We start from the raw sequence: 17,739 nt of genomic DNA, 5'->3' as shown, positions 1-17,739 counted from the left end.
AGGGCACAGCGTGAGGGAAAGCGCTTCAACTGAACCTCACTGCCAGGGTGCGCATGCGGACTGGCCTCGCCGCCCTTGCTCCTAGATGAAGGGCAGGATTAAGGGCTAACTGTAAGGGAAAGGGCTTCAACTGGGCCTCACAGCTGAGTGCGCATGCGTACATGCTCCCTTTGCTAGGGTAAAGGCAGCACTAGGGGCACTGTGTAAGGGAAAGGGCTTCAATTGGGCCTCACCATTGAAGTGCGCATGCGTACGCCATTCGCTCCTAGGTAAGGGCAGTATTAAAGGACTAGTGTAAGAGCAGGGCTCCCTTTGGGCCTCATCTCCGCCACGCGCATGCTCCCTGGGTGGGGAGTCAGCCGCGCAGGCGCAGTGGGCGCGGTTTGAGCGGCGGCGCGGGAACGGGAGCGGGATGCAGCGGCGGGCGGGGGGCCGCGCGGGGCCGCTGCCGGCCGCCATCGGGGCGCTGTGCCGGGCCCTGCCGCTCGGCAGCCGGCCCGCGCCGGACACCTTCCGCCTCGCCAAGTTCGACCGGCCCCAGGCGGTGAGCGCGGCGGTGCGGCCGGGCCGCCTCTGCCCGGCCCGGCAGTGCGGGGAGCACGGGGCTGTGCGGGGGGCGCTGCCAGGGAGGGCCTGTGTCAGCCCCCAACACGTGCCCGCCTGAGCCCACCTCTGGGGCCGGGGTCTAGCTTTGGGCCCCGCTAAGAAAGGATGCGGACAAATCGGAGTCCAGCGGGGGCAGCGAAAATGGTTTGGGGGACGAGACTTGTGAGGAGAGGCTGAGGGAACGGGGCCTACTGAGTCTGGAGCAGAGAGGACAGCCTACGGAAGGGGGGTTACAGAGAGACTGGAGATGAGCTGCTCTCTGTGGTGGTGGATGACAGAACAAGCAGGAATGGGCTCATGTCCCAGCAAGCGAAGTTTGGGTCAGATATTTGGGAAAACTTTTTCACTAGGAGGGCAGTAAAACACTAGAATGGGTTATCCAGAGAGGTGGTGAAATCTCCATCCTTGGAGGTTTTTAAGACCTGGGTAGACAGATCCTTGGCTGGGATGATCTAGTTGGGGATGGTCCCAGTCTGAGCATGGGGTTGGACTAGATGTGACCTCCTGAAGTTCCTGCCAACCTTCCTTCTCTATGGTTCTTTTCCCCAGCTCTGTCTGCTGCCCTCCATTAGCCCTTCACAGTGTCTGCCTTTCTCCCGCCTCATGCTGCCTCTCCCACCACCCCTGACAGCAAGATGTGAGGCATGGCTGGATCTGCACTGCAGAGTTCTTGTCATGGTTATGCTGCCCAGTGGCGATGCATAGGGGGTGCACAGGGGTGCATGTGCACCCCCTGACTGGCTGCGCTCCCTGCTTAGGCAGTGGGCAAGGGGGGCAGGTGGGAGTGCCAGTGCCCCCACTGCGAGCGCCAGCCAGGGAGTGGAAGTGCCAGATGTAGTGCTGTGGCCACTACCCAGTCAGTGAGTTTTGCTGTGGGGGGACCCCACCCCATCAGCGAGAATTGGCCATGGGAGACACTGCCCCCCCCCCCCAACTGGTTGCTGACTTTGCTGGGGGGGCATATGCCCCCCCTAAGGTGGTAACACCAGTTGCCCCTGATGCTGCCAGTTGTGTGAAAGCAAAAGACCACTTGCACCACTGGCTGACAGCTATGCCAGCAAAACCCTGGGTGTAGGCACAGCTATGCCAGCAGAAGAGTGCTTTTGTCAGCCTAGTTAATGTTTCGTGGGCAAGGGAGGTGGTGTAATTAGGCTGACTAAAAAGTCTTTCTCCTGGCATATGCTGCATTTCCATTAAAAAGCTCTTCTGGCAAACCACTCATGCTCTTGCTTTTGTATTTGTGCTAGGGATTCCTCTCCCTGGCGCAGCCACCTGCATGAGAGACCAGGCGTCTAAAAGCCATGCTTTGCTTTGATGTGGTTCAGCCATGCATGCAGCTGGGCCATTCAGCATTTGAATGTGCTCTGGTCTGCACTGGGCAACTTCACCAGTAACTCCAACTCAGATAAACACCCAGTGGAGACCAGGCCTGTGCTTTGGGTAAGAGGGGGATAGGGAAAGGCTTTTCATGTCCTGGTGGAAGAGTTGCACTGTCTGAGTGGTTGCTGTTACTCGGGAGTTCTTGTTCAAATAAAACTACCTCTGCAGTGTATATAAAGTTGCACAGATTACTTACATGAATCCACATGTCTGCACCTTTCCATGCACTCATTCTCCAGTTGTCCATCCCGGTCACCCTGTGACTGTGGCCTCCTACATGTTGGCTTTCCTGAACTGTCACCCACCACTGAACACGTGATCCATCATTCCTGCTGAACACCTTGTCTTTATAAGGTCATCTCCTTACCTGCTGTCAGGGCACCCTTCCTCTCTGCCTCTGTTCCTGGTCCACCCTGTGGTCCTGTAATCATGGCGCATTCACCTCTGGTTATCTTTTCCTACCGGCTCTGTGTTCCCTGCAACACCACAATGTCCCTACTTTATTCACATATGGGAAATATAGTGGACTCTGTTTAAGTATGTAGCCTCAGGACTGAAAAAAAGGCTGTGCTTATCTGGAGTAGGCACTTGTCTGGATCTATTCAAAATTTAGAGGGTATGCAGCCCTGTCTCCTGTCATATTACCAGCCTTGAAATGGATTAGCCCTCTTCCTTTTGTGTGGGGAGGGACTCCTAATACCCCAGCACTGACAGTGCATTGTACTGTATAAGCATTATGTACAAAACTGTGTACAAAACTGTGCTATGATATTAGCAGTCCTAAAATTGACTGCTCCCTGCCTCATTTCCACAGGTTCTAATGGCAGCCCCAAAATTCTGTGGACAGGCCACATGAATAGAAATGCACAAACATCTTTGACATTGGAAGGAAGCACTTTTGCTAACAGGGAACAATATAGAGCTCCTTTACTCCATGCTGCCCTCTGCCTTCGCTTCCTGCAAATGTTCTCTTTTAGCTTTTCTTGCTTAGAAACCTGCCCAGAAGTTCTAAGATGTCCCTGTCCTGGGAGCATATTCTGGAAATTATTTTTGTTTCTTAAAAATGTTGCTCAGGTTTATTTGGTGTTATTCAGGGTGTACTTCCCTCTTTTTGTCAGGAACTGCCTTGGGCCCTTTTTATGTTAGGGTTTTTCAGAATAACCTTGGTTGTGGGGGGGAGGGCTCAACCCTGTGCTGTATGTAGGGAACTACTTGCCCAGCCTGCCAACTCTCCTAGGCTTTAAATGCATTTGTTGCAGTATCTGCTGTGTGGGGTCAAACTGATGCGGTCTGCAGCCAGATCTTCCTAGTGTGGACAGGAATTCTTTGTCACTCGGATCCATTGAGCCAGATGTCCTAACGGTTATGGACCTATCCCCAGCCTTTTCTGCAGTGCCTTATGTACAGATTACCTAGAAACACCTGCTGCGTAGAGAGTCTTTCAAGCATCTAATAACGTTCTGGTTCAAATACAGTTGAAGGTGTGCTGCACTGAAGTGGCCATTTTAGGAGCACTGCTGCTGTGTGAAAGTACTAAACAGTTCCTAGGACACAGCTGCTAGGAACTCTGCCATACCATTCCTAGATGCTCAGTTGCCTTGTGCAGTCATTAATCCTGTAATTCTGTTGTTTCTTAAATGCATATCCCCCATGCTGTTGCAAGCACCCTGAGGAAGTAAGACACTGCAAGAGCCTGCCTGCCATAAGAGCTATTGCTGGCTACCACTGTATTATTCCAGGCAACAACCAGTGCTGGACTTTTGGAGAATTACAGATAAATATGTGGCAATTCTTGTGAATGCTAATTTTTCTGGATTTTTTTTTTTTGCAGAGCCCAGAGCTCTGGAGGCTGCTCTATTCTCTTCTGAAACAAATCCATGAGGGAGGATGCACTAAGTCTGACACCATAGGTAATGCATTTCTTGTCTACCCAGGTCTTGTGTCTGTTTCTGGACATGACCTGAGCTGGATTTACTCAGAGAGGGACACAGGTCCCATTCTGGATAATTTAGTTTATCTCACTGACCCGAATTCTTACATCAGAGCTGTGCAGATAGAATTGCTTCACAGAACCTGCTGATTTATACTGGGCTTGTTTTATCCTTGTTAATGAGGTTTTAGTCAGGCAAATTGGATGTTCTCTCATCTGCTGGAGGCTCTTGCTTCTCATGGGCATTTTATCAGGGCCTTAGTCACAGTAGCTGTATTTAAACTCTGCATTGGCTGGAGAAGTCCCCAGAGTGCGCAGAGGTAATTACAGAAAATAGGTTTACTTCCCCTCTAATCTCTCATTATTTTCTCATTCTAAAAATGACACTTGACCCTATGGTAAATTGCCATCAAGTCATGCTTAAGAACGGTGGTTTATAACAGATGTGCTGTGGACTAAAGCCGTGCACTAAAGCTAGCATTTTGAAGCCAAGTTTTGGAATGAGGGGGAAAAATCCACTGTGTGTGCAGTTTTTGGAGAGGCTGTAAACTACAGCAGTAAACAGCAACCATGTTGCAGAGAGAGCCTGCACATAGGTTGGGTCTGCAAACAACTACTGCCTTGTCAAATACAATTTTTACCTGCTATTTAAATACATGCTGTTCCTCCAGGTTCATGCCTTCCCCAGACGATATCCCTGTCTCAACCCCTCCAGAGTGCCTCCTTACTAGAGCCACTTTGATGTGAATGTGAGAGCCTCTTGGAGTCCTAGAATGCTCCTCTATCTGTAAATTGGTACACTTCTTGGGTCTAAACAAGCCTACAGCTTGGGGAGGGAGCAGAAAAACACCAAGTAGATTTGGCCAAAAAGACTTTGGAAGCCTGTGGCTGAGCTGGAAAAAAAGAACAGTTCCCCTGTAGCAATCCTTCCTAGCATTCCATAGGATCAAATCTAACTTTTAAGAACCTTCTGCTGTTAGGTTTTGGAGCTGGTTATGGTGGCTGAATACTAGATCTAAGTAGCAGATCTCAGTGATATCCATCATTTTCTCTTGATTTGTGTACTGAAAAAGTGGTAATTTCCTAAAATTTGGAAAAGGGCAGGACTGCTATTTTGGGCAAGACTTTATTTTGGCAATCATTTTGAGCAAATGACCCTCAAATTTGTATCAGAGACCAGACCCTGAATTGGAGTTAGCATCCCAGTTCTTGAGCCTCTTCCTATATGTGTAATTACAGAGTGATTAGTGGGCATTATAATTTCTGTAATAAAAGCTTCTGTGTCATGTTTTTAATGGCTGAATTGTGCTCCCACATAGTGGCACGACTTATATTTTGGGAAAACATTAAAGATAAACTATTCTGTGCATGACTGTGTTTAAAATATCTGAACCGTTGCATTTTTGGATAGAACAAAACTAGTATTCCTGGAAGGTGTTCCTCCCCTTTCTTGTTTTGGAAGAGAACTGTTTTCTTGTCTTTTTTTTCTCATAAATATCTTCTAAACTTTTAGGGGAAAAGTTCATGTGCACTAGTCATTTAAATTTCAGAACAATGGTTCCTTCATCAGGAAAATTGAAGTGTGAGTCAAAGTAAGCCTTGTATTGGAACTCTGGGAATAAGTTTAACAATGGAGTGTCAAGACCAGTGACCAGCCTTTCTGCTGCTCTTTCCATCAGTGCTTAATCTGAATGAATTATTTTAAAAAGAAAAATAAAGCAAATCCAACTCATCAGATATGCCTTTTGACACATCAGTTATTTTTTCTGGTATAGCAGTTCAGTTGTAATACTTCCAGAAAGAGCTCTGTAGCTGCTTTATTGCTTTTTCATCTGACATATGAAACAGGAATAGTTCTTCTGTAGTGCTAGTTTCTCAAAATAATTCTGGTTTGTGGCACTTCTACAGGTGTTTCTTGCCTGAGTGCATGAACTAATGTTTCTGTTTTCATCCCTAGTCTTGGCTCATGTTTTTTCCTTCTGTAGCCTGCATGGGTCCAGAGTAATGCATAGCTCTCTACTGAATACTGAGCTGTAATTCATTGGAAGGGTTCTGCAGGCATTGTAAAGTAAACGAGTGCAGCTTGAGCATGATATGAACAGAGCTGAGCCCTGAGGTTAAATCACAGCTTGGCCTTTAGTTGCTGAACCTGTTCTTGCCAATGAAATGTACATGCAGAGGAGGATTTATTAGAAAGATCCACAAAGCTGTTCTGTGCAAATTGCTTTATCTTAATGAAGTACCTCAGTAAAGTGTTGGCAAAGAGCAGGTATTGCAGCAAGTGGCATTAGCAGCTGATGTAAGCAGAATTTTTCTTTCTCCTTGAGGTATATTGAGTATTGCGCTCTTTTTGGTTGACTGATTGAGTACTGTGTAGGTACTTATACTCCCATTCTCATGGGGTCTGGCTATTATCCCAGTTGTCAAAATGGGGAAAACAAAGGCTATGTTTGTACTTCCATGTTTGACCTTAAGCCCATACTTGCTATCTGTCCACTATAAGTCCCTTAGCTCAACCCCTGGCAACAGTTCAGCTTGACCCTGGAAGCTTTGCTGAATTTGTGGGTATGAAGTTGACTCTGTCCCCATTTACTTCATGTCTTTACTTGTTCTTTACTCCCTTTGAAGGCCCTGAGCATAGGAAGTCTATTAGTAGCACTGACCTACAATTCCCTATATCTGACTTTTAGCCCTTCTGCAGCCTCTTTCTTTTGTTCAAAAGTGGAGATGAACAATCCTTAATTGGATTCCTAAAATAGCTTTCTTGGGAAACCTGGGGCTTCATGTGCATGTTACATATAAGGCATGATTAGGCAGTTGATCACACCTTTAGTGGTCAGCTGGCCACACAATGGCGAGATAAAAAGAAGAAGCTACAAAGTTATTAGTGAGTTACAAAGTGAGTTACAAAGTTTAAACTGAGCTACAAATTTTAAGTGATCGGAGCTCCCAGCTAGGGGTCTCCTGTGCATTCCCCAGCCTGGGAACCCCCAGCTGACAGGGCTCCCAGATGCAGGGGGCTCCACGCACACCTGTTGCTGGGAGACTGTTATTGCTGTGATCTCCCAGTGATGTGGGACTCCACACACCCCTGCGGCTGGGAGATCATAGCTACTGTGACTTCCCAGCTGTGGGGATGCACGAGGGTCCCTTTGGCTGAGAGATTGGAGCAGCTATAGTCTCCCAGCTATGGGGATGTATGGAGTCCCAGCTGCGAGAGCTTCCTTCTTGAAGGTACAGGGGGAACCTGGGATTGGGCTCACTCTGCACCAGCAATTAGGTGTGATGGGATCTAATGTGTGATCCCAGAATCATGTCTCCTGCCATGCACAGGTGGCATAGTAAGAGGCACGATTTCGTAGATCATGCATTAGATCTCATTTTGCCTTTACCTGCACTATGTAGAGTGGTCCTGGAATACATCTTAGTGCCATGCACAAGGAGAGCCACAATGTGGATAACTTTGTGCTGTCTACAAGATATGCTATTGACAGGAAAGGGAAGCCTCAAAGTTGACCCTGTCAGTGTAGACTCAGCCAAAGTGACTTGCTGAACATCACATAGAATCTGGGGAAGAACAGGACACTGAACCCATGCCTCCCAGGTCCCAGGCCAGTGTTAGTACCCTGAAGCCATCCTTTTTATCTAATATATCACACCAAAATCCTAATGTTCCATATATGCAGTTTCTCTGGTATTGTTCAGCATGTTACAGAGGAAGAACTGAGGCATAGAGAGACCAAGTGACTTTTCTGATCTTATACAACAAGTAATTCAGCTCCCACTAGAACCTTAACTGGCCCTTCCTGTGGGTGGATGGCAGCAGTTGTGCATAACATGATCCCACCTGAGTGGACAACATCACTTACAGTTTTACAAATACCCAGGAATGTACGGAGTTTGTCGTGGAAATTGGGTATGCATTAGACACTGAGTACTGTGGGAACCTGGACAGTTTAGAGGTAGGTATGGCAGGGCATACTGCAGCTAATCTATTCCAAAACAGATTTTGTAACCATTGTGTAATTTTATAAGGGCTTTGTTGCAAGCCATCTTATATGATTGTGTCAAAGAGTAAAGAGAGGTAAAATTCCCCTTCTTTCATTCTGGGGTTCTCTGCATTGGGGGAACAGTCTTTGAGAGGATTTTACTGTTCTCCCCAGTGTGTAGGCAGTGAGTCAATAGACCGGCTGGGATAAGGCAGGCATTTGCTTTTGTTGGCTGGCATGCTGGGGGCATGCTAGGAAAAGGTTCATCAAATTGCAAGAGTCACCATCTGGTCTCTTGTCTGCCTCAGGCTTGGGGCTTTTGGAAAAGCACAATCTGGCTTTAGGTCAGCAGTTAAACAAGCTAGCAGCTCTGTTTTCAGTGAATAGCTGCTCACCAGCAATAGCAGGGCTTGCAGAACATTGCCTCTAGGCAATAGAAGCAAGAAACCTTCATAGTCAATGGGAAGGAGAAACCTAAACTACAGCAAGGGTAGATGCCTTCTCTTATCACCACTGAAACACAGGCATGAATTTGTAATGTTGAATGGTGGTGATGAAGGTTTTACAGTGCATGGGTGTGCACCATGTAGTACATGGTCATTTTGGCATCAGACAGAAGAGAATCTTGGTCTTTTGTTTTAATTTGCACTTCTGAGTACAGCAATATCAGGAAAGCAGTCTCTTTCGTAGAAGGGAATTTAGACAAGAGCAGAAAAGGGAGAGATTGAGGAAACATCAATGCTGGCTCATGTTTGGTTCATTAATGGCTAGGGGCATGGTGTGAACCTACAGGTACATGAAGGGTTTTAAAAACCAAACTGGGGAGAAGACTTTCAAACACCTTTTCTTACCATCTATACAAGAGTGTAGAACTAAGTTATTACTGAGCAAGTTATGAGGGTGTAATGTTGGAATAATGAGCTTTGAGGCTATAGACTTCCCTTTACTGGAAGTTTTAAAGAGCCAGTTAGACAGACATTTTGTTGGGGATGGTCTAAGCATACTCATTACTGCCTCAGTGCATTAAGATCACTTGAGATCCCTTCCAGGCCTACGTTTCAGTGATTCTTTGTTTCCTGCAAGTGAGTGGGCAAATGCATTGGGAGGTACATTGTGATATGCATTTTTGTTTTCTTTTTTCCAGACACCCAGATCAGATTTGTGAAGTCAGTGCTGCGGTACCATGGCTATGGCAGGCCAGAATTCTATCAGCTCCCTTCTGACGGATCTGTGGGTAGCCGGGAGCTGTTGCTGGCATTTTCCTGGCTTCTGCACAGGATTAATCTTTTGGAGCAGTTACTGAGTGTGAACAGAGTGAAAATCAGAGATGAAACCTCATTGTGCACGGTAAGCATGTGTTTTGTTTGTTGTCCATTTCTCCACCTTGTAGTTAACTTGCTCTGACAGTAGGTGTTCAGATTGCAAACAAATGTATTTTACAGACATCTGGATTTTCTCTTCCCAGACTCTGTGGCTGCAGGTTCGCTTACAGTCTAGGCCATATGTCAGCAACCTGTGGCTCGTGGGTTAGATCCGATCTGCAGAGCTATTTCATATGGCCTGTGGAAGTGTTTCAGCAGTGGGTGGCTTCTCCTGGGTGTCAGGGAGAAGTGACAGTGTCTCAGCCATGGGGAGTGGTGAAGGTGGCTGCGTGTCTCTGGTCATGACCGACAGCATTGTGGTCTGGGTTGAAAGTAGCTTGTGCTTGGAGCTGAACTCCATTAAAGTGGCCCTGCGCTGCAAAATGTTGCTGACTCTGTGGTCTAGGCAAATGGTTGGGCTGCGTCAGTTGTGTCTTTTCCTGTGTGGCAAAATGTAGAGATAAGGCAAATAGTATTTTGAAACATTTGAACATCAAATAACAGCTACTGCTGTTCAGTGAGTAGCTAATGAGCTTGCAGCCTCCCCAAGAGGTCAGTGAAATTTACTGTTGTGTTTCAACCAATAAAAAGATGTCAGCATGTAGGAAGCCAGCTTTCTAATGAGTCAACGCTAGTTGAGTATCTGCTGTAGCTGAGGAACCAGGGAATCCACAACTGCATAGGCCAATAACATTTGATAACTCAATTTAAAACTCCCTGCTTCAGTTACAAGATCTAGTGCATGATACTCCATAAGTGTGATTCTGCTTTGAACAGGGTTGGACTGGATGACCTCTTGAGGTGCCTTCCAGCCCTATGACTTTATGCGAAGCCCTTTGCCTGAAGGGCAGAGAGGCGAAGCTTAGGAATGAAGGTAAAAGGTATTCTCCACCGTGCAGTCACCCCTGTTGTACATAAATCTTCCTTGTTCTTTGCACCAAGGGCAACACAGACTGAATTTAAAATGACCAGCCCTGGCTTAGTACCTCTCTGTATGATTACCCAAGAGTCCTACAGTCCCAGTTGCTGGGTTCCATGTGCTTTCAAGTCAACTTAGTCTGGCTAAGATCTAGTCACTATTCTTACTTCCTGGTCTGTAGGATGCACTTCTGGGCTCAGATCTGTTGACCAAGTCCTTTCTGCCTAGTTACCATATATGCTAAAATTAGTATTTGAGAACTCTGAGACCACTAGTTTGTTGTTACACATTCTTCTGCTGAATTCTGTTCTCTCTGGGTTTACAGTTGAAATCCTCGGGGGCAGTGTGGCAGGAAAGCCAGGAACCCAGGCTTAACAGAAGAATTTCTCAGCCACACTGACTTGATTCGTAACAAGTACTTGATAGTCATGCCACTTTGCAGAAAACACAGGTGTTGGGAATTCAGCCTTATTCACCCTTTCTGTTTATCTGTGGGTCATCAAGGCACCTGCCACCATCACTTTCCTACACATCCTACTTACATGCAGTGATGGTCAGTTTTCTGCACAGAACAGAATCCTACTCTTAAATAGGCTCTTCCATTTCTTAGCTGTGCACTCAGACTGAAAAGCTACAGACTCATCAGCAACTCTTAAACCTCGCCTCCCAGTAGGCCCCTTGGTAGAAAACCTGTTGGTGCATTAGAGTAGACCAGTAGATTAGAGTGGGTCAGAATTCTTCGATTCAGATGATGATGTTGATGGTTGTATTCTTAGTCCTTCAAGGAGTGTCAAACACATTTCCTGGTGCCATGGATTTACTAGGGTTTTTGCTCAAGACCACAGCCTTTATACAGCCTCACCCCAGGCCTAACGTTTCTGCAGGTGACAGTCCCACGGCGCTTTCAGCACTGAGACTGGGCCTCTGAGTTAACAGCTCTGTGACCCAGCAGTGAATTCCAGTTAGTTCAGCTCCAAATGGAGACTTAACCCTTCAAGGAAAGTATTATAACTAGAAGCAATTGCAGCAACATGACAGCGTTTCCAAAATGGTCTACTATTTATGGTTGACTGGAACATAGCAAGCAAAGTCCTTAGCTTAGTATGACCAGGACAGGTTTAAAACAGAGTCCACATCCCTTGAAAATCATCCTTGCTTTCTCTGTGACAGTTGCTGGGCCGCAATAGTTATTTTGCACTTCCAAAAATGATACCTCTATTCTTTATAATGGTTAGAATGTGGTAGAAAAACCTGAACAGTCTTTTATGTTGTGTTGCTGAATTGGCAGTAGAGAAAGCCCAGTACTATTTCCAGAGTTACTTCATGCTGTGGCACTGATACTAAGATCTGGTTGAAGGACGGTGATGAGAGGAAATGGTGCAAAATCACAAATAATTAAACAGCAAAGCCATAGTAGTGAATTTGGACAATTTGCATTCCACACCCACATGTTTCATTTCACATATTTAGAGAAGAAATACAACAGTTCAACAAATAGAAACCATGCTTTTAAAGATAGGTTTTCTTTCTTTAGAGAGATTATAAATGATATCTTAAGAGAACAAACTAGAACAGTTAAATAAAAGCTTTGGCTGCTCCATAGAAGAGTTAGTACAGGGCTCCCAGAAAATTCCTGACCCTTCAAGGGTGTCTGATGGTGTCATGTGTGGTGGGCCAGTAGGAGGTGCTCCTGCACTGAGCAACTCACCTTACTGCACCCAACCACCTTCCAGGTTCCAAGTGCCTCCCTAGGGGCATCTCATGTCTGGCTGACCCCCTTCCTGGAGCACACCTGCTAGCCTGGAGGTACAGCTGCCACCACCCAGGGACTGGCCTGATCCTGGCACTGTTCTCTCTGGGAAAGACAGGCCTAGTAGCCCTCGAGGGTACTCGACTCACTTCAAGAACTTGGGGTGCTTCCCTCAGTCTCAAGCACAAATAGTGGTCTCTCTTAGTCAGCCGAACCAAGGGGACCCCAAGGTATAAGCTAGACCCACTTCCAATAAGTCTCCCACACTAGGTACAAAGGAGAACTTTATTGGTTACAAGGAGTAGGTCTGGAATAGGATACAGAGTAGAGCAATATCAGAGAAATCCCCTAGAGCAAACAGACTGGCTGGGTAGCCTTTGATCATGCATCTGAGTTACTGAAAGCTATTTATCTAGTTAGATCTCAGGTAGCTTACTTACAAGCATCATCCAGAGTCAGGTGGAGATTCCCTCTGGAGGCAGGCAGTTCACTGATCATGAGTTTCCAGAGAGAGCAAGTTTCAGATTTCATAGATTTCATAGACATTGGGGCTGGAAGGAACCTTGGAAGATCATCGAGTTCAGCCTCCCACCCGAAGGCCTTTCTTTTTAGCCTCAGGAGGTCTGCTAGGTCCCTGGAGAGCCAGGGGGGCTGCTGTGCCCTCTTGTCAAAGTCGGCTTTCCTGAAGTCAAGGACTTTGTGTTGCTGACTGACTTGCCAGCTTTTCGGTGGATGGTGAAGGTGATCAGCTCGTGGTCGCTGTCACCCAGTTTCCCATTGATCACTAGGTCGCCGACTAGGTCATCCCCAGTAGCCAGTACCAGGTCGAGCAGCACTTTGCCTCTCGTTGGCCCATAGACTTCTTGAGTCAGGTTGTGCTGTTTAAAATACTAGATGAAGGAATTGTGGTAATCTGGTGGTACTGCGAAAGCTCATACAAACACACATCAAGCAGTTCACTGTTATACTTCTTGCTGTGACTCATCAATGTTCTTTGTGCCTACTTTGTGAGCAACATGAAATACATTTTTTCTCCCCAGTCACTCTGCAGAACAGTGCTTGGAAAGCTTTACAAATCCTGAAAGATTTTGTAATGTGCTTCCCAAAGCACTTACAGACTTTTGCTGTGCATTAAAGCTTATTAATGGTAATGTTTCTTGTTCAGTGCTCATATTGGAAGCTTTTAATATGTTATAAAAAGCAAGATAATTTCCAGACAGAAAAAATCACATTAAGATGGAGTTACAGCTGAGAGTACACAAGGGGTGAAAATTACAATAAGGTAACTATACCAGAAACAGGTATTGCAGAGCCAGGAAGTGGAGTTTTAAGGTTTAAACTTAAAAGGTCTGAAAATGCAGGGTTATAGCATCCAAATAACTACCTTTACTCTGTACAAATATAGTGCTGGTGGGGAGGCACTGTACATGCCTTTTAAAATCTGTTTCCTTGTAAACCACTCATTAAAATACATTAATTGCTACAGAAAAGTGAGATATTAGTAATTTTTTTGCATAATTATTACATGTCCTCTCCACACGTAGTAGAACATTATTAGGTTAGGTCGCTGATTCTTACCCAGAGTGCTGTGGGGGTCATGCTCAATATTAGCATTGTTAGGTGTGCAAACATCTGCATATGATTCACAAAATAAACCCAGAAATTTCTTGTAGGAATCCAGAGTGGCAACAATATTCTGATCTCTTATGGTCTTTTGGGGTTCTTTCCAACAGTGAAGGAAATGCTCTTATTGTTTTTCTGTAGTAAAAAATGAGTGAAACCTAAAGATCTGGCATTTTCTGAGGGGTGTTTGAATCTAATGAACTTGAGAACCATTGGGTTAGACAGTGTTCAAGGAAGTCTCTAAAATCATGAGGAAATCCAAGTAAAACAGGAAAGGAAAGAAGATGGTACAATCTTAGTTACATATGGTCAGCTTATTTGGCAATCAGAAAATTGCTTGATATTGGGAGTGGGCCTAGACCACCTCAGTCTCTGTCAATGCTCTGTTATCATCAGGTCTGAAACTGACTAGGTCCTGCCAATTTCAAGATTTCTGGTAGAGTAGGGGTCGGTAAAATCCAGCCCAGGGACTAGATCCATCCTGCCAAGTGATTCTGTCCGGCCCACAGTAGGCAGCCTGGGCTGTGGTGTGTGTGGCTGGGCTCCTCCCAGGCTCAGAGTTGCTGTCTGGTGTGGAGCGCAGCTTGCCTTATCCCCATGCATGGTGTTTGGCCATGTCGGAAGCTGTAGTTCACAGGATGGGAAAGTACAGTGGCAGGATAGGGGTGGTGCAGTGGCCTGACTTGGCTTCCCAGCAGTCCCCACGGTAATGGTTCACTTTGCCCTCACGCTTCTGCCGCTGCCAGTGCCATTGCTGCCACACCCAGCATGCTGCTCAGGTACCCTGGCCTGTTTGTTCGAGTTGGTGGAGACTCCATGCAGACCAACTCAAGATCCTTGCAGATAAGGCACACTCAGCTGGGTGGATACAATAGGGCCATGAGTGGGCAGGGAGTAGTGTCCAAGAGTGGGACAGGCAGGTGGGGTCAGGGCTGGGATCGTAGCGCGGTGACAGTGTGGGCTGGCCCCTACTTAGGAACTAGTGCCAGGGAATGTATCATAGTTCTGCCCAGGGCCCCAGCCCTGTGCTGTCACCATCCTATGATCCCAGCCCTGCCCCCACGTGCCTGTCCCACTCTTGGATGCTGCCCACTCCCAAACTCTCGTCCCTGCCTGCCTATGGCCTCATCCTATCCACCCAACTGACTGCGTGCTGTTTATGGGGGTCCCAGGCCGGTCTCCATAGAGACCCTGCCTGCCCGCCTACTCCATCTGGCACCACTGGTGGTGGGTGTGGGGCAGATGGGCCTGGGGCCAAATAGGATCAACGCCACACCAGATGGTGTAAACAGCTGTCATGGGGGGGGGCGGGGCAAGACTGGATCAGCACCCCACCCACTCACCCTCAACAGCTCACCAGAACTCCTTAAGTGGTCCTTCAGCCCAAATAATTGTCCACCCATGTAGTAGAGGCAAGGTGCTGTGTGTAACTATGTAAAGAGATTGAATGAGGTATGAACATCTGGGCAGAGACTGAGCTCAGGTTCTGAGTAACAAGACAGGGAGCCTTAATGGGGTGCAAACAGCTGAGAGCAGGAGGTTCATCTGCTTAAGTTGTGCCTTTAATAGTGGAATCAGTGGAATTTGGCAAGTGGTTTGTGCCATTTACCTAAGTTAGGAGGCTGCTTGCAGTATCCATGGGTATCATAAGTGGTGCTAAGGGCTGTTTGAATGTCATGTCTGTAAAGGTACACTGATACATCAGTTCGATATTGGATCTGCACCAATATAAAGAAAATTGAGTGTATCGGAAGTCGGCCTCAAGTGGCCAATAAATGCCCGTGCATGCGTGCAGCTGCAACGCCTCATGTAGGCAGCAAGGAGTGCAGCTCAGCAGCTTGGAGAGCTGTGTGCAGCTGGTAAGTCTGTTGTGGTGGAAAGGGGGGAGGGAAGGGGCTTGGGGGGGGGAAGATCTATGCCCCTCGCAGTGAGGGAGGGACTGGGGTTGGGGCAGGGGCTGCCCAGCCAGGGTGGGGTATGGGATGGAGCTGCAGCTCATTTGGGAGGGTGTGGGGGAGAGGGCGGCTCCTGCTGCTGTGCACACCTCAACCGGGTGGGCGATGTACCCCTAGATCTGCATGGGGCATGGGTGGGGTGGGCTGCAGCTGCATGCTGGGGGTGGGACTGTGCCGGGCTCTTCTTGGGGTGGGGAGGTGGACTGGGGTTGTGCTTGGGGCGGGTGGACGTACTGGTAGGGCAGTATGGGGGGACTGCAGCAAATTTTTGTGGGGGTTTGCAACACGCCCCCCATAGCCTCCTCCCAGCGCCGCCACTGCCTGCACCAACTGGGCACAGTCCCAGCCCGCAGCTGCAGCCGACCTCACCTGTGCCCCGTGCAGATCCATGGTCACACCCCCATGCCCTCCTGGGTGTGCACAGCGGCGGGAGCGCTGCCCCCCCCCCCCCCCTTCCCCCGGCAATAAGCCATGGTTCCTTCTCATGCCGCTCCACCCCAGCTGGGCAGTGCTTGCCCCATCCCCTGCCGCAGCCCCAGCCTCACTCCTCCCTCATCGCATTTTCCCACCCCTTCCACCACAACAGACTTATCAGCTGCACGCAGCTGTATCGGAATCAGATCAGTATTGGCTGATATGCCTCATTAAAAATTGGCTATCGGTATCAGCTCCAAAAATCTCTATCAGTGCACCCCTACATGTCTGATCTCCTGTGTGCTGTTAGTTGGAAACATGGTTTGAGCAACTAAGACCTGGAACCTTCTGCTTGTGCCGCTTCAAATATATATTGTGTGCACATCTGAGCACTTACTCGTTAGCTTAGTGGCAAGAAATACGGGGAAGGAGGATACTTTTGAAAGTTTGAAATAATTTCTAAAGGCAGTTTCAAATAACTTAGTAGCCTAAGTTTGTGGCAAACTTAGGATCGTGTGGTTTGAAGGGACTCCCAAGGCTCCCTGCACAGATGCAAGATCAGGTGTTTCTCTCTCTCAGACAAGTGCTTATCCAGTCTCTTCTTGAAAACATCCAGTGAAGGGGAGGGCATTTTTACATGTGCTCCTGGATATGGTGCTGGGTGCTTTAATTAGCAAGCCACACTGATTAAAAGTGTCTATGTGTCACATGTATCAGTGTCACCATGCATCCCTGCGCTGAAGAAATGGCAGTGGGGCTCTTTGAACTATAGCTTATTGGATGCATTTTATTTCAAAACGTCCCGTTGCCATTTTGTCAGCACAGATATGCATGATGACTCTGATGCATGTGATGCATGAGGCTGCTGGAGCACATCAGTTTCCATGCTCCAGTGGACTTGATTAATCAGGATTTGTGGTTTTGGACAGCAGCCACAGCCTCTCTTGGGGAAAGGGGGTGCAAGTTGGGGAGTGGTTCTCTTTGCTGAGAAGTAGAGGAGTGGGAGTGGGTCTGTAAAGAGGAGTTTGGGAGTGTTATGTGGAGAGAGGATTTTCTGCACAGGGGCCTGGATTGGTATGGAAGTTTGGGAAGGTTGAGAAGCCTGCTTGGAATGAGGGCTATGGGGCATGCTGTCTTGGGAAATAGGTTGGGAGGTGGGAGTGAGTGGGACGGGGTAGAATTTTTAAGGTTTTTAGGTATCGTGTGGGCAGTCTAGGTGTTTTTGACGAGTTTTTTTAGTACCATTCAGGTTTTATTGTGAGCTTCCCTGACTCTTCGTTGGATAGGACAGCATTTAAAAGTAATGTAGAAATACATTTTTTTGCTGCTATTTTATACCCACTGTTTTTTGTCCTGCTTTCTGCAACAAGAGAGAACAGTTGTTCTCTCTCTTCTTTATGGCAGTCTTTCAGATATTTGAACATTTCTGTCATGTCCCCATTTATTTTTCTTTTCTTTAAACTAAACACATCTAGTTCTCTCAACCTTTCCTCATATGGTTTGCGTTCCAAGTCTTGTATCATCTTCATCGCTTGTCTCTGGATCCTCTGGTTTTTTCACATCGTTCTTAAAACGTGATGCCCAGAGCTGAATACAGTGCCCCTGCTGAGGCCCGACCAGCAGTGAGTAAAAAAAGAAAAAAAAATGACTAGAGATGCAGAAAAAAATCTGAAAAGTGTCAGTAGAAAAAGAAATTGTGCTGCCTGAAACAGCGGAGCCAAATTAAAAGAAAATAATTCTATTCTTGGTAGAAAACTAACCTGAGAAATTTCAGAGCAAATGGAGTCTATTTTAGAGATTTATAAACACTTA

General features: G+C 47.1%; 1 protein-coding gene across 4 annotated transcripts in view; it reads left to right on the top strand.

Moving 5' to 3' along the window:
• The first annotated feature begins 397 nt into the window (after positions 1 to 397).
• TEDC1 (tubulin epsilon and delta complex 1) overlaps positions 398 to 17,739 on the top strand; it is a 155,415-nt gene continuing 138,073 nt past the window's right edge. For all 4 annotated transcript variants that reach the window (XM_059728257.1, XM_059728256.1, XM_059728258.1 and 1 more), the window contains exons 1-3: positions 398 to 544; positions 3,818 to 3,896; positions 9,050 to 9,252. In XM_059728257.1, coding sequence (XP_059584240.1) covers positions 413 to 544; positions 3,818 to 3,896; positions 9,050 to 9,252 — 414 coding nt within the window. In that variant the 5' untranslated portion in view covers positions 398 to 412. The remainder of the gene's footprint in view (positions 545 to 3,817; positions 3,897 to 9,049; positions 9,253 to 17,739) is intronic.

Source organism: Alligator mississippiensis, chromosome 5 (genome assembly GCF_030867095.1).
Source record: "Alligator mississippiensis isolate rAllMis1 chromosome 5, rAllMis1, whole genome shotgun sequence".
In the NCBI taxonomy this organism is placed as follows: Eukaryota; Metazoa; Chordata; order Crocodylia; family Alligatoridae; genus Alligator; species Alligator mississippiensis.
Note: the sequence above shows the minus strand (reverse complement) of the source record. Positions and strands in the feature narration are given on the sequence as shown.